General features: G+C 36.3%; 1 protein-coding gene across 3 annotated transcripts in view; it reads right to left on the minus strand.

Annotated features, from left to right (window-relative positions):
- Positions 1-1253: 1253 nt before the first annotated feature.
- The window catches only part of LOC148851965 (kinesin-like protein KIN-14C), a 37177-nt gene continuing 16194 nt past the window's right edge, over positions 1254-22236 (minus strand). For all 3 annotated transcript variants that reach the window (XM_088944488.1, XM_088944489.1, XM_088944490.1), the window contains exons 11-22: positions 16679-17020; positions 16504-16585; positions 16324-16419; positions 16062-16241; positions 9333-9439; positions 9018-9196; positions 7949-8113; positions 7597-7850; positions 7315-7478; positions 3361-3536; positions 1772-1881; positions 1254-1534 (exon numbers count right to left, since the gene is read on the minus strand). In XM_088944488.1, coding sequence (XP_088800614.1) covers positions 1449-1534; positions 1772-1881; positions 3361-3536; positions 7315-7478; positions 7597-7850; positions 7949-8113; positions 9018-9196; positions 9333-9439; positions 16062-16241; positions 16324-16419; positions 16504-16585; positions 16679-17020 — 1941 coding nt within the window. In that variant the 3' untranslated portion in view covers positions 1254-1448. The remainder of the gene's footprint in view (positions 1535-1771; positions 1882-3360; positions 3537-7314; positions 7479-7596; positions 7851-7948; positions 8114-9017; positions 9197-9332; positions 9440-16061; positions 16242-16323; positions 16420-16503; positions 16586-16678; positions 17021-22236) is intronic.

Consider the following 22236-nt stretch of genomic DNA (forward strand, 5'->3'; position numbering starts at 1 on the left):
CCACTCCACAACCAATAAGAAATTGCAATAATGTTATTGATCCAACCTAATAATCAATTACCAAGTTAGTGCTAACACAAAACTTCTATTTTAGTTCGAATTTACCAAATTAGCATCAATGCGAAACTTTTATTTTAATTCATGATTACCAAGTTAGTGTTAAATCATGATTTCTAATTTTTTGTTCAATTAGGACTTTCTTTTTAAGGAGTTTTAGTAAAATTCTATTAAAGAGTTATCATAGATTAGAAAACTTCTTGTAGGAGTCACAAGGGCGTAAGTTTATAGAGTAGCTAGAGTTTGTTTCCATACTACGCTAACCTTCTTGAAGTTAATGATCATTGCTGAAACCTTTCATGAAGTTTGGTAAAATGTCCAAAATACCTATGCATTTAGTTACCTTTGACCAAAATGTCTATTTATCAAATTCTCCCCCATATCAATCGTGTAGGCTAAATTTGAAAAGAGTACAAATGCAAATATGTACAATACAAACACATAGAGAATATAAGGTTTTGCACTCTAAATATTTATATTTGTACTCCTAAACTGAGCCTTAAAGGTAAATTTGCAACTTTAAATTCTCCATATTTTTGTTGTTTATAAAGTTTTTATAGGTTTTATAGAAACCAGCCTCAACAAAAATTGCATGAGTATTTTGGAATCACCAAACCTGCAACTGTGTAAAAAAATTCAGGGTAAGTAAGTGTTTGCAATTACCAAACTTCAGGGGAGGTAGCAATGGTCAAAATCTTCAATTTACACGAGCTATAAGTTAAATTGATAACCTCACCAAACCAACAAACCATAGACGGGTACTTGAAACTATGTACGAAACCACATTCTTTTATTTTCGGATATTGATAATAACAAAAATAGATCCTTAAAACCAAGACACCAAGATTTAGCAGAACAAATGAGTAAGGATTTCATCAGTAAATTGTTTTTTCAGAAATAAAATACAAAAGTAGTTGTAATAATTGATACTAGACTATTAAGTATTAACAATGAGAGTGGAATGTAACCGTGCTAGCACAAGTGTGTAATGCAGAGTCCGGATCTGGTGATCACAACACATTGCTGGCCACGTTCACCCAACCACACATCGGGAACATCTGTTGTACATGTGTTGTGTTCATCAGATCCAAACTCGTAATGCACAAGACATCACAGAATAAACCGGTGCAAATATTGCTAATAAAAGCCTCCCACAAACTGAAACAGATCATTGGAAAACATGAGTTAGAAAGTGATTTCAGAGGAGAATTTAAAACATATATTGCACATTGGGCGTTGATATTTAGATTTAAGCCATACATGATGCCAATATGTAACAAGCGTGGCAAACAATAAATAGTAAGAGAGGTAAGAAACCGCTCTACAATTGAAAATACCAGTTAGATGGCATAAAAAAATCACCCGATAAAAGAAAACTAACTATAAAAGAATTACTTTCCATCTAAATGCCTTGTAATCTTACAGCCGTCGTTTGGAGGATTGGCTGAAGACAAGCTGGCTGTGGTTTTCTTTGAACCTGGGAAAGATATAGATATGAAAAGAATAAGAGCTCATTGCACCAGCAAAATTAATTCAAAGATACCCGGTAGTTAGGTTAGTAAAGGAGGATACACGTGGATTACAGAAGAATATAGTTGGGACAAGGTTTAAATGATTTTTCTTGTTTATTTATTTTTTTGAGGGGTGAAAGGCTTAAATGATAATGAAGATGAAAGAATATAAACTAATCCGCAAGATATCAAACTATACATACCTGTTGACAACTTGGACAAGTGCTTGGATGATGAAGATGATGATGGCTGAACTAATGCTGCTTGTCCCTGCTTTGGTGGCGGTCGAGGGATTTTAGGTGGTGCTCTATCCCTACATCATATTTTTTGAAATATTAACCAAACATAATCAAGGTCCAGTATATAATGCTGCAGCAATATTAAAACCATGGTCATGTATCGTATATCCCACGCCCTATAGAGGCATTATCAGGACAGCAAAGGTGACATGATATGAAAATGTTTACATTCATTACACCACCTGAATACCAATTGCAGAGCTAACAGATTTGAAAATGGATATTACGTGGCTTGAAGGTAAAAGACAACTCTTCATGGTACACAGCTTTTTTCCAAAATATAGATCCCTAAGGTCATGTCTTTTGTGGATGAACTTAACACCAAAGTTTTCAACCGACAATTACACTATCAAAGTTTTTTTCTATAATTTTCTGCATTTTCTGAATTTTATCTATTTTTTATTTCTATTATTTGATTTGTGATATCACCAGCTAACCCATTTGACCAAGAAAGCTGTAACACTGACCTGCCAGTTGCACAAAAAAGCAGTTCTATTTCCATGTTTTTCAAGACACTGGTTAATATACGACACAAACATGAAGATGCCTATATAACCTAAATATGATACTGATTTTCTAAAAGATAAATAACAATTAACAAGAATGGAATATTACTTGTACTCCTATCATTTATCATTTGCAATCATGTCTTCTATCATACAGAGCCCGCTTGTACTCCTATCATTTGCAATCATGTCATCTTTTATACAGAACCCGCATAGCTATTTCAGAGAAAAGAAACACCCAGATTCAAAAGCTCATAGAAATACTACTAGAGTAAGTCATACTATCAAAGCAAAAGCTAATTCCACACTGACATTGGTGAATATGTGAAAACTCAACCCTATATTTGAGAAAATAAAAAAGGACATTAACCAATGATGCCCAGTCGCCCAGATACCTGGGATTTTGGAAGGGGGAGACTGGATACACACCCAACTTTTGACCTTTCTTTTTGGCACTAAGTAGCTACTCGGATATTTTAGAAAACAAAGGCAAAAGGCTTTAAAGAAGAGAAGAGTTTCTGAGTTTGAAGCACTTCATGATTTGGAACATTTACAGACAATAGCCATCCAAGATAATATGAGAAGTATTTTGTTACATTTAGACATATTAATTGAAATGATTATTTCTTCATGGCACTTAATCAGATCATTGATCAGAGTTGGAAAGTAAGATAATCAAATTTGAGAAGCTCCATAATCAAATAAGTATTCACGTAACTGTTTCATTGTTCTAAATTGTATACACCCCAAACTCCTAATTTTCAAATTTTCATGTAGTGCAATACCATGCATTTCAACTCCCAATCCAGCACCCACCTTAGGGCCTATTCTGGTTACTAAGGTATGATGACTTAACCACTACCCTTTGTGACCGTTAATCCATCTGGGTGCTTAGAGAAAACAGACACTCACGATTATACTTTTCTACAACTACTAAGGTAAGAATTATATTTGCAAAAATCCAAAGCCTCAAGTAAAAATACTCACTTGTCTGCATTCTCTATTGTCTTTGAACTTTCAGGGAAAAGGGTGAACTCAACAACACTGCATAGTGAGCCATCAGTTTCAGTGGCACCAGAAGACACAGTTCTTTGATCTTTTAGCAACTGCAACCGCTCAATTTCCTCATCTTTCTTTGCAATTGTGTCCTTAAGTGATGCCACCTGCAAGGCCAGAGAGAAGGTAATGAAAAAATGGACTTCAAAAGAACATGAAGGAACAGTTCTTTTATTATTAATAAAGCACTCATATCCGAACATGAAAGAACACATGCATATTAAAGAAATGTCCCATTTATTTGTGTATTCCCTTTTCTTTTCTGTGCCAACGCATTTCTTTCTTACACAACGTATTAAAAGTGAGAAGCAACAGATGTGGTCCCTAAAGCCTGATGATACACTTGAATGAAGTGAGGTGCCCCTTTGAAAAAGAAAGGGAAGCCCAACATACAAGAATATGCAAATTTAATTTGAAGAAATAAAATATTTTGAAAATTAGCTTAACTGGTTTGAGCACACTGTTATTAAGATGAAGGTTTTAATCTGGTATGTTTGAAGTCCTACATAAGATAAGATAAACTATTTATATTTAAACATCACATTTCAACCTAAATACAGGTAATTACCTATTTAGAATCAAATCAAGTTTTTTTATCAATAACTGTGAAATTTCATTAATATGAGAGGAATAAGGATTAATTCATCAAAACATAGAAACAAGCCATAGATAAAGTGCATCCGGGTTAATGCAAGGATCACCCCCACAATATGAACCTCGATTGTGAGTTTAGGCGCATTAGAGGCATCCCTTCTAAAACACTGAACATACTTTTTGCACATCAGTAGTCACCTAAAGCTTCTTTTGGTTGTTACAGTACCTGAAGGATATAAAATCCATTAATGAGAGAATAATTTGTAGAGCTTGACATTGATCCAATGGAGTTAGATGAATTAACATAGTATCTAACTCAAAGAAAACAATGGAATTTAAGGAGGATAAGAAAAAGAAGTGATCGCCAGGATACAGGAAAAACTCACAAGACTTTCCTAGGAACAGAGTATAGGTGTAAAACGGGGGTGGGCTGCCCGTGGGCCTGCAAGGCCCAGCACAACATGGGCATGTGCTATAGTGTCATGCATGGGCCCACAACCCCAGGCTGGGCTGGGCCAGGAGGTTGAGACCCGTGGGCTGCACCCGTACCAGAACAGCCCACATTAATAATATATATAGAATTACAGATATAAATATATAATAATATGTACAATACATTAGTAATATATAAGTATATAAATATGTATTTTTCCTTCATAAAAAAAGAAAAATCATACAGTGCCAGCACAGCCCGCTACAATGCAGCAGCACAACAAAAGTGGGTCATGCCAGCCCGGCACATCTCACATTACACCTATAGAACTGAGTGAAAACCAAGAAAAAGAAAAAACACCTAATCAAATTGGGGCACTATCAACAAATTTAAGGAAGGATGTTTAGGGATAGGGAGGATGAGAGTGAGAGGTTTTACCATGTTTGGAAAATGGATGACAATGTTCCAGGATTCCATCTTGACTTTGATAAGCTTTTGTGTTTTGAAATCTTCTTTCATTTAGAGCACTAATGCACTTTCAACCAATGGTTTAAATTCTGGACTGCCAACATGAGAAGCAGAAAACCCTCCTTGCAAATTAACCTGTGCAATTCTAAACTTCTTTTCTCATTTCATGAGGCATGATCTTCACGGAGACATAAGAAAGTTTTGAAAGTTACTTTGCTGAGGGATTTCCCTCTAGCGGGAGGATTCCAACACTTGATCTTATTTCCAGCTTGGGAATTTCACATCTTTGTTTGTGTTTCTATATGCCGTGTCGATTCACTGCTGCAAGCCTCATTCTTTCAATTCTTACCCATTCTGGGAAAGAATGAGCAAGAATGAATCACATGAGTATTTGGTTACAAAATTCTTGCATGGGCTATATTCATTTTAAAATGAAAAAGGAGTTCATGGCATAAAAATTATGCTAAATTGCAGCATTGAAAATAATGGTGCCTCATATTGCACATTGTCATTCTTTAAAAAACATTCTACGCCAGCAGTCATAAACCGCTGACCTACTTCTTAAAATACCAGTGGCATAGATTTTTACAGGCGCATGGTCAGCAATCTGTTGTGAAAACATATGCTGACAGATATTGAATGCCGGCCATCTGCAGGTAAAAATCTATGCCAGTGGTTTTTGAGACCTAGGCTAGTGGTTTATGACCACCAGCACAAGAGCTTCTTTGAAAGATGAAAATTACACAGTATGAAGCATGATTTTATAATGCTTTGTTATATTTTAGGACTTTATTAATATATTATTTTTATTGAATATACTATTATCAATTTCATGAAATTGCTAGATATTTTGTACTTCATGTTATTAAATTTATTTTTTATTTTACAAATTGTAGATTCCATTTCTATTTTGAAGTTCCAACTCTTTTCTTCATTTGCATAACGCCCTACTCAATTCAACAAACTAAATTCTTTTTAATTAATTTTAAATAGGTGCTAATTGCTTCCATAAAAAAAGAAGGAAAATCAAATTTGTAACCAAATGGGTTCAAAATCTATTTTCATTCTTGCCATAAAAAGAATTCATTTTTTTTCGAAAAAAAAGTGTTTGGTTTGTAGAAACATTTTCTCATTCTACTCGTTTCTACCTTTTTTTTCATTTTTTCATTTTCTCATTTTATTATTGGAAAGAATGAGCGAATGAAAGTTGAACCAAACATGACCATATCCTCCTCTGGCATTTATTTGGACTTTCACTTCGGGAGAGGTTTGAAGGATCATGAATCAAGTGAGGCTGTATATAATCCAATTGGAATTTTTTTCTTGTGCTTCATTCTTCACAACTTTAAACCTATCACCAAGTACACAAGTGCTTTTGTGAAAGAAAATTGGGGTAGATCCTACCACTGTTTTGGAAACTGTAATAGTAGAGAAAGTTGAATCAAATCAAATTGTGAATCGTAAGATTATTTCTATTTTTTATAAACTTGTGAAAAAATTAAATATAGATATATTAAAAGCCTAAATATAGATAGGAAAGTGACTTTACCCTGTTTTTAATCTATATATACCATATATGCACCTAAAATAATAGAATTTACCACTTATACAATAGAAGCCTGAGATAATATGATCAAGTTTGACTAGAAAGCCAAACAAATTCACATACAATGGCTCTTTATTAACCTATATATGATGGAAAATAAACTCAATTTCTAGTCTTAAATAACGTAAATAAATCATTTTCTAGTAAGGGCTTAAAAGAAAATCTCTCTTGGCATAACTAGATATAAACAAAAACATAACAAAGTAGAGAACTAATTCTTAATTGAATTTATTTGAATCATAGAAATCGTAAGATTTATGAATCAAATCGTAGGACTCAAACAAAAATCGTAAGATTTTTGCAAAAAAGGATTCGGACATAAGATTCAAACAAAACCCCTGGGATTTACGATTCAAATCGTGAATCACATCATAAATCGTAAGATTTTGACAACATTGTACCCTACCACCCTCTCAACATACAACCTCGTTTTTTTCTTGGGACGTGACACACTTAGAAAACAACACTTTCACGTTTTTCAATCTAGAAGGTCTAACTGGCCCTTTCTCATAGGTGAGATGAACGGGAAGGCCAATTGTGAACTAACTCCTCATTAGCTAATCTCCTATTTGTTTGACAATTAGCTAATCTCAAGTGGTCTCCTCCAATAGAGGTGACCATATTAGCCAGAGACTGTATAACCCAGCCAGGAAATTGTGATACAAATGTATACAAGTATATTCCATATATGTATAAATTCCATGTGTGTGTGTATTCCATAAATGAATATACTAATTCATATGTGTATAAAACATATATAAGATATAAATATAAAAAAAAATACCAGTTCCAGTAATTCTCTAACATCTCTTCCCTCTTTGTGGCTCCGTGCAGCACCTAACTCAACTCCAGAGACCCTCTCAGCAAGCTTCAAGGTACTTATAGTCTCAGAGTAAGAATCCAAGTCTGGATTAAGCTGCACAAACATGAGGGTCTTGGCCTGACCACCTTAGGAAACATGTAAAAGCACACAGAAAAGAAATGAAAATCAGTGGATGACATATGAAGAACAGTGTAATGTAAATACCACTTAATATGAGCAAAGGACCAGCAAGAAAAATGGTACCCAGAGAACTTTGAAGGACTTGAGTTAATTTGCTATTTCTATAGGGTACATGAGAGTTCTTTTGTGCTAAAGCAAAGATGACATCTCCAAGAGCAGATAGAGATTTGTTTATGTGTTGTGCCTCCCTAAGTCTTTCTCCAGTAGCTTCAGACCGATCAACTCTTTCACTTCCAGCAAGATCTACCAAATGTAGATTACCACGCAAAGTGGCACCAGTAGCCACGTCCGCCCCATGAACATGAACAGTGAGAACACTGCATAGGAAAATCTAAATGTAAGCCAGACACCAGACACCAAAAGAAAGAAAGAAATTCATATGGAGATGCACATGTTAAAGATAATAGACAAAAACCTGTGGGACCGGCTGCTTCTTTCATTTACAGCAGTGGCACCTACAGCCCTGTTCATAAGTCCAATTTGCATCAAATCCAGCACATCTGTGATTGATTTGACAGGATGCATGCTAGCATCAGGGACAGATAGTCCATTGGGTTGTGCAGTAGTCCAAATTCCAAGCGTGTGCAAGTCAAAGGAAACAAAGATTTTTTGAGAAAAAAAGGGAAGAAAAAGATGATAGTTTTTTACACAAGGACAACATGATCCAAAGAATAAACTGGCCTCCATAACTGTTTACAATTTGAATTCCATAGATCAGACTCAAGACCGAATGGATCCCATGAAAGCAATTAGGTTGGGCCACTGTTTAAAAAGGCAAACCACAGGAATGCCTAAGTGCACAGGCAAGGCTCATTTTAAAACATCCACCTTGCTTAATTGGCCACTTCTTCACTCTACATCCCAGAATGCTATTGGAATTTTCCATTAGTCTGGCCAAATCCCTGATTGACCTAAAGGCCTGCAATTATACCCACCAGGATCAACCTTGTATGTCCAAGAATCTCCTCACAAATTCCCCAAGGATTAATGAGGTCCAGCAAAGAGAAAAATTTAGTAATCAGCTCCCCAATCAACGGAGTAGGCAATTTCATCGAGACCATTTAGTGGTTACTCATGATCCTCCAAAGACAGGAAATGTGACCAGGTTAAAGAGGCCCCAAACCCATGTATGGGTTTTGGGCTTACCAAGATTAAAAAAGGAAAAAGAAGGCATTACTCGATGTTGGTCCCAGCTATCTGGGGTCTTGGTGGGGTCATTACTTGCTATAATGGTAAAATCTCAGTCTGACAAGCTTGAGAGTGTGGGTTCATGTCTGAGAGTAACCACATTGTGCTAAAACATAAAAGAAGACAATAATATTACCTACCTAGCAAAAACACAAGTGCAAGGACCAGAACAAAGAACATAGAAACCAAATGTCACACTATATTTGCAGAAATGCAGTTGTAAGCTAAGATAAATAAAAACTTAATTACGGAACACAAATCATGCAAGAGAATTGAAGGAAAGATATTAAGGATATCTCTTTTGGGAACCATCGCTTGAAAGTAAATCACGCACTTGTTCATTATATATCTCAACCATTTGAACACCAACTTCATATGAAAAGGAGCCTCTCCTTTTCTGAGAGATCTGAAAAAGGTCATTTAAAGCTCTATAGTTGACACCCCATTCCTCCTTACGTGATGCATCTGGACCACTCTGGGAGAAACAAAACTTCAGTTTATAAGGTGTTCGGAACTTCAATATAAATATCTTTTTACCAAATAGTACCTAGCAATATCTAGATTACTCCAAAGGTAGTTCTCATAGGGAAAGGTATAAAGAGAGTGCATACCAGTGTATAGGTCTTTCCCGAGCCAGTTTGACCATAGGCAAAAATGCATACGTTGTAACCATCAAGAACAGAACGTATTAAGGGTTGGGTGTCTAAGAATACTTCATCTGAAAAACAATAACAAAGCCAAAACTATCAGTACAAAAGTAACACCCTTTGTACTAAAAGGAACAGATTGAGCAAGTAATTTTAAAAAGTGAGCAAGAAAATAACAAGAACTATCAAACTTTATCAAAATCCAAAACAGGTAAAATATTTTGCAAAGGAAACTAAGAGACCATGCATGATACAAACTAATATAACCCAGAAAGCTTGACAACCAAAAAATGCAAGAAAGTAATGCAAACAAAGACATTCAATCAGGCATAACAAAAAAAAAATCTTTTACAAGAAATAAGTTTAGAACTGTGCCCCCACTACAAGATTAATACCCATAAAAACCAATTCACAACCCATTAAATCATATTAAAAAAAATAAGAACAAAATCTAAAAACAGGAGAAGCAATTAGGGAATTTTAGTGCTGTCAATGGATCAGGTTGGGTGAGGAGTAGACCCCGTCACAACCTGACAAGTAAATGTGCAGAACCAGTTCTGAACCAATCCCCATAGAGTCTGTAATCAGGAACTGTCACGTCTGATCCAATAAGACAATTGATATCTACTTTTAACCTGTAATGACAAATGTATCAGGAGAAAAATAGCAGTTTTTACGGTGAAAATGGGCTGTCTTCTCTATAAGCCTATATATATATATATATATATATAGAACATCTATGACACAGGAAAAACATGGTAACAGAAGCAATGTTTTCAACCTGCCGTTGACCCGGCTGGTCAAACTGTCACCTGGCCAGGATTCCGGGTTCGGTTAAGTAAAGACCCATCAGATGGTCAAAAACCATTGACTTGGTCAAGAAACGTTTGACCAGGCTGGTTCAACCGTCGACCTGGTGACCAGGTCGCAGGTTGCACACTCAATGCATGCAAAACTTTCGAAGGCCATAACTTTGCACTCTGATATCCGGTTGGGGTGCCTTTTTTTTATTTTGGGCAACTTTACGAGATCTATACGTCCCAAGGAGCCGTAGGTGCCTTGGCCTCTATTTTCGCAAAAAAAAAAAAAAAAACCGTTTTTGGCCTCAAATTGTAATTTTTAACCTAGGATAGAATCTATATAAATCCTTCCAAAGTCCAAACACCTGCCTCATGAAGACCCACTACCCAAGTAAGCAATTCTCGTTGTTACCAAGCCAATGGTTATATTAATATCTTGCTTTTTGTCATTGAATACTTTCAAGTTCCTTTCAATCTAGACACACAAAAGAATAGAAGCCCTTTTAACTTTCCAAAGAAGCTTCAATTTTCCAAAGCTAAAACGGTGAAATTATTTCTGAACAAATCCAATATCTCCATTGGGTTGTTTAATAAGAGCAAAGGGGAAAAAGTGGATCATATGGCTCTAACAGTTCTCTCTTCATTGGCGCTAAACATCCATTGACCCGGAAAATCCCAAATATTTACTAAAAATTGTAGCTCAGTTAAAGGCATATATATTACTGAAGGAAGTACATGCTAAATCTGTTACAAGAAATAAGAAAATTGGAAGCAAAACCAATGATACTCCCACAGATCTAAATAACAAACCATGTGCAAAGAGTGAGATCCTTCCAAACTAGGGAATCTTCCAAAGACTCATGATAGCCTCATGCACTTATGTTTCACTAGACCAGATAGCGCATATACATTGTGTGATCAATCGGTATATACATCAGTCAAAGACAGCTCATGTGACAGATAGAATTTTGTGCAACTTGAAGTGGTGACCAAGAAGAGGAACTCTCTAATGCCAGCCATAATCATCTTTATATTATGGCCTATGCAATTGCAGATTGGGAAATACAATTAATGACCAACAATTTACCCCTGGATACTATACCTTTATTAGTGGTAATTCAGCCTCCTGGACAAGGAAAAAAATAGTTGTTGATGCGTTGTAAGATCCAAGACTAAAGGCAAGTAGCAAGCTATGGATCATAGTGTTCCAAATCAACTTTGGTTAAACACTCTCTTGAGAAAAATGAAGATTGGTTAGTCCCATAAAGCTATAGTGTAATACTCAGACTACCTAGTATATGATGTTCATCCCTAATATTGTTTTGTACAGATTCTCTTCGTACAAAAGGCCTCCATATCTACTTTTTTACTGATCTAATAAAACCATAGTTTAAATTCTCAAAAAAAAAAAAAAAAGTGAGATTGCCATCCATGTTTACTCATAATCAAACTCAGAATTAATAGGACAAAACATAATGAACTCAGTTACAATATATAGGTTTTACTGAGAAAGAAAACAAGAAGAGAAGAGAAGAAAGGTTCAAATGGAGAAGAGAGTTATTGTTCACTCTCTCAAACTTGGGATTTTATACTATTGAGAGAAATTACAAGTAAGCCCTCATATGGGCCCCCAAATGCAAAAGAACAAGAAGGACAAGAATACCCTTGCACCCAAACAATCTCAACACTACCCCTCAAACTGGGTATATGTGTCAATCATGCCTAGTTTGTCTAAGTTCTTGGAAATCTTTGGATAATGAAGGCCTTTAGTGAGACAATCAGCCAGTTGGTCTTCTGACCTTACATAGGGTAGGCAAATCTCTCTACTTGTTATCCTCTCTCTGATAAAATGTCTATCCACTTCAATATGTTTTGTACGGTCATGTTGCACAAGATTGTGGGCTATCTTTATGGCTGCTTGAGGCCATAACAAAGATTTCTTCAAACAGCAAACTTTCCCTTTACTATTAGGGAAGCTTACCCAAGAGGTAAGTCCATATACACTTCTTGCAAATCCCCATTAAGAAATGCATTCTTCACATCCATCTAACATAAAGGCCAAGAGAGATGGGCAGCAAGTGACATAATCACATGAATAGAATTCATCTTAGTAACAGGAGCAAAGGTTTCTAGATAGTCAATGCCATAGATTTAGGTGTACCCTTTGGATGCAAGGCAAGCTTTATACCTTTCAATTGAACCACCAAATCTGTACTTAATAGTGTACACCCACTTACACCCAACAGGAACCTTATCCTTGGGACAAGGCATAATCTCCCAAGTTTGGTTCTTTATCAAGGCCTCCATCTCTTGATTCATAGCTTCCTTCCAATGAGGAGTCTGCACTACCTTTGTAACACTACAAGAAATAGAAACAAAGGAGATGGAAAAAATATAGGCATAATAGGATCCTTCCACTCAAGTTCTCAAATGGTCCATTTCTTCCCAAAGAGATTGTAGAGAGAATACATAACCATTAAGCCATTGTTCTCTCTCCCTTACGCATACTACAAGCTTCTCTCATAAACCGATATACTCTAGAAGTATTGTTAACAAGTGGTGACAACTTTGTCCCAAATATCTTTAGCAGTTGAGAGGAACATGTAGTTACGAGAAATGTGAGGTTGCATCGAATAGACCAGCCAAGACATTACTAGTGAAATATCATATTCCCACTTTGCAAGCTTAAGGTCTTCAACTTTCAACTTCACCTCCTTACCTATAATGAATCCCTACTTACCTCTCCTTGTGATAGTAAGTTTAGTCAATTAGGAAGGTCCAAACATTTCCCATCATGTTTTACAATGGCTATCATACCACCAGAAACATCAACATTTCCAAGAAACATACTAGAACCCATTTATACATCTTTTGGTGATTCCACACCTCACAAACAACTATCTCGACAACCAAAGAGCACCCGAACACCCAACCGAAATACAAACAAACCCAAAAGAAAGGTCCAAACTCAATTAAGGCTAGAAAAGAGGCCAAAGGGCTAGCTAGCAATAAAATAGAGGCAAAAAAAAAAAAACTCCCAAAAATTTTTTAAGGTTCAAAAAAATACGAGACCACTTCCCATCATTCCCAAAATAGAAAACGACCTAGAAGAACCAGGTTGTGCAAAACAAAAACCCATCAAACAAGAATTTCTGCGATTTTTCACTTGAAAAATTCACAACAAATCATAGAAGCAACAAACCACAACGAGACATATACCAAAATTCATCTAAAATCAGGATGAATCAGGCCATACAATTTTTAGAGATTGTCACCGCCACCTATACGGACTGCTGACATCATCCGATGGTGGTCTAAAATTAGCAACTCACCCTTTGAGCAAAAACTAGTAAAGAAAGACTCACCACGACCTCCTAGTTGCTTTCATGCCAAGTTACAATATCTAGGTTTTATTGAGAAAGAAAAGAAGAAGAGGAGAGAAATTACAATATCTAGGTTCGAATGGAGATGAGAGAGTCTGTTCACTCTCTCAAACTTGGGATTTTATACTATTGAGAGAAATTACAAGTAAGCCCTCATTTGAGGGCCCAAATACAAAAGAACAAAAAGGACATGAACATCATTGCACCCAAACAATCTCAACAAAGTCAACTATCACTTTATTAGAGAAAGGGTGACCACAAGGAAAATGTATCTACCATTGTGAAGTCAAAAATTCAGCTAGCTATAATTTGTAAAGTTTTTGTTTTGGTTGCTTTTGTAGTCTTTGGTTGTCCTTACAATGTACTTTGCAAGCCTACAGCCTATTGTTCTTTGTGTGATCAATTGTTTATTTAATGAAGTTATTTCTATTATCTATCAGAAAAAAAAAAAAAAATCAGCTAGTTGTTGTCTTAGCAAGTTATAGGCAGTCATAGCAAGTTAAGCATTTGGGATGATCGTGGGCCAAGCTAAACCAGGCTAATCACCCATTATAAGGGGCATAGCCCAAGCCTTGGACAGGCAGCATTTCTAAGACTACAACTTCAAAAATATCTTAAATATTATACATGTTGTATAATTTATGTATCAAACCGTATATATGTCAAAGTCATGTAAAAGAAACAGAGATAGAAGAGAGAAAAGAACAAACAGTTTGGTGGGTGTATCACCTTATGATTGTTGACACCCTAAAAGAGATTTATATTAAAGAAAGTAAAAGGACAAATCTGCCCTTAGTGTACAAAAGAAAGAGTACAAAAAATAGATGTACAACAAAAAGTAAAAGTACAAAAATATCCCTGTGACTAGATCTTCTCACTCTCTCTACACTCCCTCTCAAACTGATGCCTAGAAATAAGCATCAGTTTGTCCATGAGAAATAGATATTGATCCCGAGTCATTGCTTTTGTCAATAAGCCTGCCAATTAGAGCCCGGAGGAGACATGAGGAAGAGATATAACACCCTCAATAAGGAGATTGCAGATGAAGTGGCAATCAACTTCTATGTGTTTGGTGCACTCATGGAAGTTAAGGTTGCAGGCGATTTTGATTGCACTGACATTATCTGCATAAAGAGGAACAAATGGTGATGGTTCATTAAGTATTTCAAGTAGAATAGCTCGGATCCATATGATTTCACTACACATGGAAGATTAAACTTCCACGAGATATGATACAATAGGTTATTTCTTGCACTTCCATGAGATATGGACACCAGCCAGTAGTGGACCGTTGGGTATCAGGCTCCAGCCCAATCAACACCCGCATAAGCCATAAGGTTAATGGGAGATGAAGAGGATAAAAATATCCCATGTGATAAAGTAACTCATACATATCTAATGATCTGATGAACTGTAGATAAATGAGGTTGTCGTGGAGAAGACACGAACTGGCTCACCAATTGAACTGCATATGATATATCTGGCCAAGTCATGGTGAGATAGATTAAACTCCCCACTAGTTAATGACAAAGAGGATCTTCCAGAAGAGAACCATCATCTTTGCTGAATTTCAAGTTCAGTTCTAGTGGGGCATCCACAATCTTGGAGTCATCGAGATTGGATAGTTTAACTAGATCAGCCCGATACTTTTGTTGGTTAACAAAATAGCGCTGAGAGTTTCGGCTCACTTCAACCCCCAAGAAAAATTATACACGTTGTATAATTTATGTATCAAATCATAAATATATATATATATATATATATTGTATGTATATGTATATGTCAGAGTCAAGTCAAAAAGACAAATAGAAAAGAGAAAAGAGAAAAAAACAAACAAATTGGTGGGTGTGTCACTTTACAACTGTCGACACCCTAAAAGAGATATTTATATTAAAGAAAGTAAAAAGACAAATCTGCCCTTAGTGTACAAAAGAAAGAGTACAGAAAATAGATGTACAACGAAAGAAGTACAAAAATAGCCCTGCTGTTATATCTTCTCACTATCTCTACAATAGATGTATGTATGTATGGGCCTAGGTCCATGCATCATCATCAAAAATAAACAAAAAATGTAAATAAACGGCTCTAAGGGACTGTCTGATAATGAATGAAGTTAATGAACTAAAAGACTAATTGTTTTGTCTTTTAGTTGTTAAAATAATAGTTTATAATTCTATATTCACATGCATCATCATCAATAATAAATAAATAATGTAAATAAAAGGCTCTAAGGGGCTGTTTGATAATGGATGAAGTCGCTGAACTGAAAGACTAATTATTTTGTCTTTCAGTTGTTAAATTAATTAAATAATAAAATTTTTAAGGATTTAGTGGCCTACCTAACTTTGGTTTCAGCCATCAAGGAACTCACAACCTCCCTAAAATCTTAGTCAAAGGACAAAGTGATAAGCTTTTCAGTTCAGCATTTTCAGCCGTTATCAAGCAGCCCCTATGTGGATAGAAACGAAACTTAAATGATTTCCGAAATTGACAAAGACAAAGATGCAAACCTTGCGTAGCAGTTGGGCCAAAGACCTTGTTGAACTTAAATAATCGATGGCTGTCTTTTCCTTGCTTGGAGGGATTTACAACAACTAACTCACCATTCTCACCAATATATTCTATGGTTGTCTGTTTTCTATTCTGTCCAGGAAGGAATGGCCTTATCCGACAATACACCCTAATATTACCTAACCAAGAAACACAAAAATGAATTGAAGGACAAAGATATACAACATAGCCACTTCATTGTGATACACAAACCAATGGCACCTTTTAAGTCCTGAACTTCATTATACAGCCTCCGGTTTTCAGCAAGAACCATATGATAATTTTCAGCTGCATCAACTAAGCCTTTAAGCTTTCTACCTGCACAAAGTAAATCTTGAATAACAAATTGAAATATACCAGCATAACTCTAAGAAAGGAAACTAATAGAACAACAAATCCTACCCAAGTGACTAACTTCTGCTAAATAGTTCCTTTTTGAGTTTATAACCTCTTGTTTGATGGATTCAGAAGCCATCCTCAGTTCCTGGAAAGTTCCAAAATATAAATAAAAAACGCAAACTATAAATATCACAAAGAAAAAGGTGAAAATATTCAGAACATGGTTTGCTAAGCGAACCAGCACAGCTTCACACTGAGACTCAATAAAATTCTGGTAGTTGCGTTCTTTTTTCTTCCAATTCTCAGATTTAGAGTCAGTAAATGCCTCAAGTTCTTTAACTTCCTTCTGTGAAGCATCTAAAAGGCATTCAAGTTCTTTTAATCTCTCCTCCAGGCCAACTTTAGTTCCCTTGGCCTCTTCTTCCAATTGCAAGCAGCGTTCTTCATAAGTCCTTTTGGCTATTTGCAATTCCTCCTTCAGTGAAGAAATTTCATGATCAGTGAGGTCCTTCTCTTTCATCAGTCTAAGTGCATCCTGCTCCTGGAGTTTCTTTCTCTCTTCCATTTCAATCTTCTCTTTCTGTGATGAACAAATGAGTATGAAAATAGTAATCCAGCAACTAAATATGCAATTTCACATTATTCTTTTTATCAATAACTGGATGATTTCATTAAGTATTAACTAAGCAAATACAAAGAGGAGAGGGAGATAAACTCTCTTAGCTCCCCTCTCCCAAAAAGAAAAAAGAAAATATTACACCATAGCCCAGAATAAATCGTTTCTTCCCACCCCTTCTTAGCCAAAGCATCAGCCAAGCATTTAACATCCCTCTTAATCCAAATATCCAATGAAACTGAATTTCCACTCCTTGAGCCATATCTCTGAACTTCCTTTTTTCATTTATATATGCTCCCACTAGCCCATCTCCTCCTCCTTTTGAAGCCAACCAAGAACAAGCTTTGAGTCCACTTCAATTATCAGTTTGGAAACATTTAGCTCCTTGACTTTCTGTATTCCTTCCATCACAGCAAGGATTTCAGCTCTCAATGAGTAACCTACACCAACAGGGCCGGAGAATATAGCTCTAATAGTGCCATCCTCATCTCTGAAATCACCCCCTGTGCCTGTAGGTCCAGGATTACCCTCACCACCATCAAAATTCAGTTTGAGAAACCCATCGGATGAAGGGGTCCAGGATGGATTAAGGACAGTTTCCAATGGAGAAGAGTCACCCACTTCCCTTCACTTTCTCATCATATCAGCAGAAGAAACTCCTTTAAATATTTTTGAAGTCTACACCCAATGGATCACCCGGGCTGTAATTGCTTCAATAAGGGCTTCCCGACTTCTTTCCTTTTCTGCAAATAATCTTTGATTTCTTTCTTCTGCCCAGCACACAACAGCTCTCGTACATCTCCACAAAATTTTACCTCTTCTGTTCTTCCAACTAGCAAAGGTGGGGTCAAATAGGCTTTGTATAGTTGATGGGGGATTCCACCTTCACCCAAATAAGAAAGAAACCAATCCCAAACTGGAAATACAAAAGGACAAGAGATTAAAAAGCGAAAGGAAGACTCATCATTAGCCTTACAAAGAAGACATCAATAAGGAGATAAGCACCAGTTAGGTCTTTTCCGTTGGAGAAAATCACAAGTATTAGCCCTACCAAGAATCACTTCCCAACGGAAGCCACCTATCCTAGGCGGAATAGGCTTACTCCGAAACTCATTAATTGGGAAAAGTTGAACCTGGCAATAATTGGACTGGATTGGAGATAGAAAGAAAGAAGAACAAGTGAAAGTACCTGATGGAGAGAGAGTCCAGATTCTGCATTCCCTTCTTGAAGGGTCCAAATACACTCTCAAGATGTTGGATCAAGGTAAAATATTGTTGACCTCGCAGTCTCTAAGACCTATCCTAAGTCCTAGCTCCCAAACTAGGGGTGATCATTTCAGCCCGGCCCGGAAATTCCGGGCTTGGGCCTAGGTTTTGTGTTCAGACCTGGGCCCACAAATTTTAGGGCCGGGCTTGGGCTTAATACTTTAAGCCCGGCCACATATATTTAAACTTGCACATTTTGTGTATAATGTATACATATGTATACATGTTATTTTACATTATATTATATATTTTATATATAAATATTATAGCATGACATGCATAATTTATATTATATGTAATATTTTATATTATATAATATATAAAATAAAAGTTTATATGCATGTTGTCATTTAATATAAAATATTATAGATATGTAATGTTTTATATATGAAAGACATTGGCCCAGAATCAGACCCGGCCCAGCCCAAACCCGTGTAGACCTGGGCTAAGGCTTATGTTACAAGCTCGGAACCCTAGGTCGGGTCGAGCCCGGGCTTTCTCGACCCCAATCATGATCACCCCTATAAGTTGAGGGAAATTGCTCTTTGAGAGTTTCATTACCCAACCATAAATGCACCCATAATTTAACAAGATTAACAGAACAAGGATCATACCTAACAAATGGTAAGAATGAAGGATGGCATGAATAGACTTCCAAGGGGAAGCTCTTGTAGCCCTGGCCAACACACCATCATCCTAATCATCAACCACGAGACCATGAATACTAATAATCACCTTCACCCGCAGCTTGTCCCTATCAATTGGCAATCTCCAAAGCCATTTTGCAAGTAGAGCCACATTCTTATCCTGAATAACCCTAGCCCACCAAACTTCTTACTTCTTTTAACCACCTCCCAATTGACTTTGTGGTCTTTTTTTCTCCTCCCCTTGCTCCCATAAGAAATCTCTCATCATTTTTTTCTAGTTGCTTGTTAATCCCTCTTGGAACCCTAAAGACGTACAAAAAATAAATTGGAAAATTTGCAAGAGTGGACCTAATTAGGGTTATCCTACCCCCTAAGGACAAGTAACACTTCTTCCACGAAAACAACCTATTGGAAAATCCTTCAACAACTGGTTTCCAAAACCTCAAGGGTAAACCTAAATAGTTCACAGGCAAGTTATCCACCTTACAATCCAACACCTCAACTCCTTTAGCAATTTGTCTATCTTCCACGTTCAATCCCACAAGACAACTTTTGTCCTAATTCACTTTCAAATTCGATATTTTCTCAAAGATCAAGACTATCATCATTAAATTTCCCACCCATCATAAGTCATTTTCATCACAAAACAAGATTGTATCATCAACAAATTGAAGGTGAGTGACAGGAATCTCCTCTCTACCAATTCTCCAGCCCTCACTATGTTCCTAGCATCAGCCCTAAGGATCAATCTTCCAAGAACTTCCGCAATTAGAGTGAGCAAGAATGGAAAAAGGAGGCTCCCTTTCCTAATTCCCCTGATAGCTTGGAAATGATCAACCATGGTTCCATTGACCAAATTTGAATAATGGCATGTCCTAACACATCCTAAGATCCTCTTGCACCATTTATCGCCAAACCCAAAATTTTTTATCACTTCAATCAAGAAACCCCAACCGACAAGATCATATGCCTTTTCTAAGTCTAGTTTACAAATCAATCACTTCCTTCTTGATTTCTTCATTTCTTTAGCACATTCATTGACAATCAAAATCTGATTAATCATTTGTCTATCATTAATAAAGGCCCCTTGAGCCAATGAGATCAAAAACATAGCCCCAATTCTCTGAGAAAGCATCTCAGCAATGATTTTGTACAAACTATTAATCAAACAAATTGGCATGTAATCTTTTGGGTGCACAACATCAGATTTTTTATTACACCTCTCCTGAAAGATTAGTTAAAGACTTTCCAAAAATCATTTTTTAATACTTCTTAACAATCTTGGTGGAAAGAAATTGTAAAACCAACCGGACCAGGGGCTTAGATCTACCCATAGAGGAAACAACCTCTTTGATCAACTCAATCTCAAATCTCCTTTCCAAACAAACCTTAGAGTTTTTAGTTAACTTAGACCATTCTAAACAATCAATCCACATTCTTCTATCCAAGGATCTCCCAAATATCAACTTAAAATGATGCACAAAATCATGGGCAATCCCATTTTGATCAATCAAAGTGGCATCCCCCACCACCAATTTGGAGACAAAGTTTCTCCTCCTTCCATTAGCCAGAGCATTGAAAACTTTGGTATTTCTATTGTCAAGGCAACGCCTATGTGACAAGCACCCTTAAAGGCTCGCCTCACCTAATTGCCAAGTAGTTTTTTATGTTATGTAATAAAATTCTTGTATATTCTTAATTTTTTGAGATTATAATATAAAATAGACATTATTAAACTAAAATATTCATTTTGTGTGTTTATATATTAATTATTAATTTCTTTTTATTATTTTCTTATTTGTTAGGGTTTAATCAACATAAACATTGCAAACTGTTTAGTGACCCTCAAAGACTTCAAAACCTAAACCAATAGAAAAGAACTTAAAATTTTATCTAACCAACACTTCTTCTTCCGCCTTTTCTTTTATACTTTTCCTAAAACAAAAATAGGGATTCAGCCCCTATGTTTTTTTAGTTTTTTTTTCTTCTTCTTTTTCTTCTCATGAATATATTGATTTTCTATACTTTAACATGACATTTATAATTTACTTATAAAAATTAAGGATAATTATTAAGGAAATATGGTTATGGAACCTAGGCAAAGCATCCCCTATCACCTGCCTTGGCGCCTTGAAGACTGGTTATTCCTTGATTTTTGTCTCCAACTTATCTTTTTTTTGAATTATATATGTTCCAGTTGTTTCCTTAAAGACCACCTTTCTTCAAACAAGCTTTTCTTTACCCTGATGCTCCTCCCAATACAAGGTGAATAAAAACCTATCTAATGTAGAACAAATCGGATTGGATTGCAATTTTTTATCAATAACACATTTCATTAATCAATCAAAAATATTAATTACAAAGGAGGAGATAAACTTTCTTATCTCCCCAACTGAGGCTTGAGCCCCCATGAATAGAAGTTAGAGTTACAACTAAGCCCAGAACATAGATGCCCTCGCCACCCCTTGCTTAGCAAACCCATCAACAAACGAGTTAATTGATTTCTTCACCAACTGATCTTGACTTCCATGTCTTTAACCAGCCATCTAAACTTTCTCCTTTCATTGTTGTAATTCCATAACCCAGTATTGTCTTTATTTAGCCACCCTACAACCACCTTTGATCCCCTTCAATTACAAGTCTTCTTATATTCATCTCCTTTGCACTTTGGACACCTTCCATAAATGCATAGATCTTGGCTCTAAGAGAATCACCAACCCCAATTGGACCTAAGAATAAGGCTGAAACATTCCCATTCTCATCCCTAAACATACCCCCAACCCCAGAATGCCCAGGGTTCCCTCTACTACTACCATCAAAGTTTTGTTTCAAAAACCAGAGAGGGGAGGGGTCCAAGACAAACTCAGTCCTATTTTGACTTGGGTGCATTTAGCAATCTCTCCCCATTTCCTTAACAGATCATCGACTATATAATTTGTGAACAGCTCTGATAATTTTAGCCACTACACCACCCTAATATGGATCATTTCTCTCGTATCTTCAACACCTCTCTCTGCTTCGGAGAAAATCCTAGAGTTTCTTTCTTCCCATAAAGACCAACATACCGCAGCCCTTAGGCATCTCTATATAGTCCTACCCCTTTTTCAAATGCCACCAGAAAAGAGAAGAAAAAATGCTCTGCAAGTTCAACGAAGGGGTCCAACTACACCCTAAGAGGGAAGAAGCCCATTCCCAAATAGTCTTTGCAATCTGGCATGACACCAATAGGTGAAAACCAGTCTCCCTATCAGCTTTACAAAGAAAACA

The sequence above is a fragment of the Nelumbo lutea genome, chromosome 5, assembly GCF_056320005.1.
Source record: "Nelumbo lutea isolate HS-2025 chromosome 5, American lotus-T2T, whole genome shotgun sequence".
Taxonomy (NCBI): domain Eukaryota; kingdom Viridiplantae; phylum Streptophyta; class Magnoliopsida; order Proteales; family Nelumbonaceae; genus Nelumbo; species Nelumbo lutea.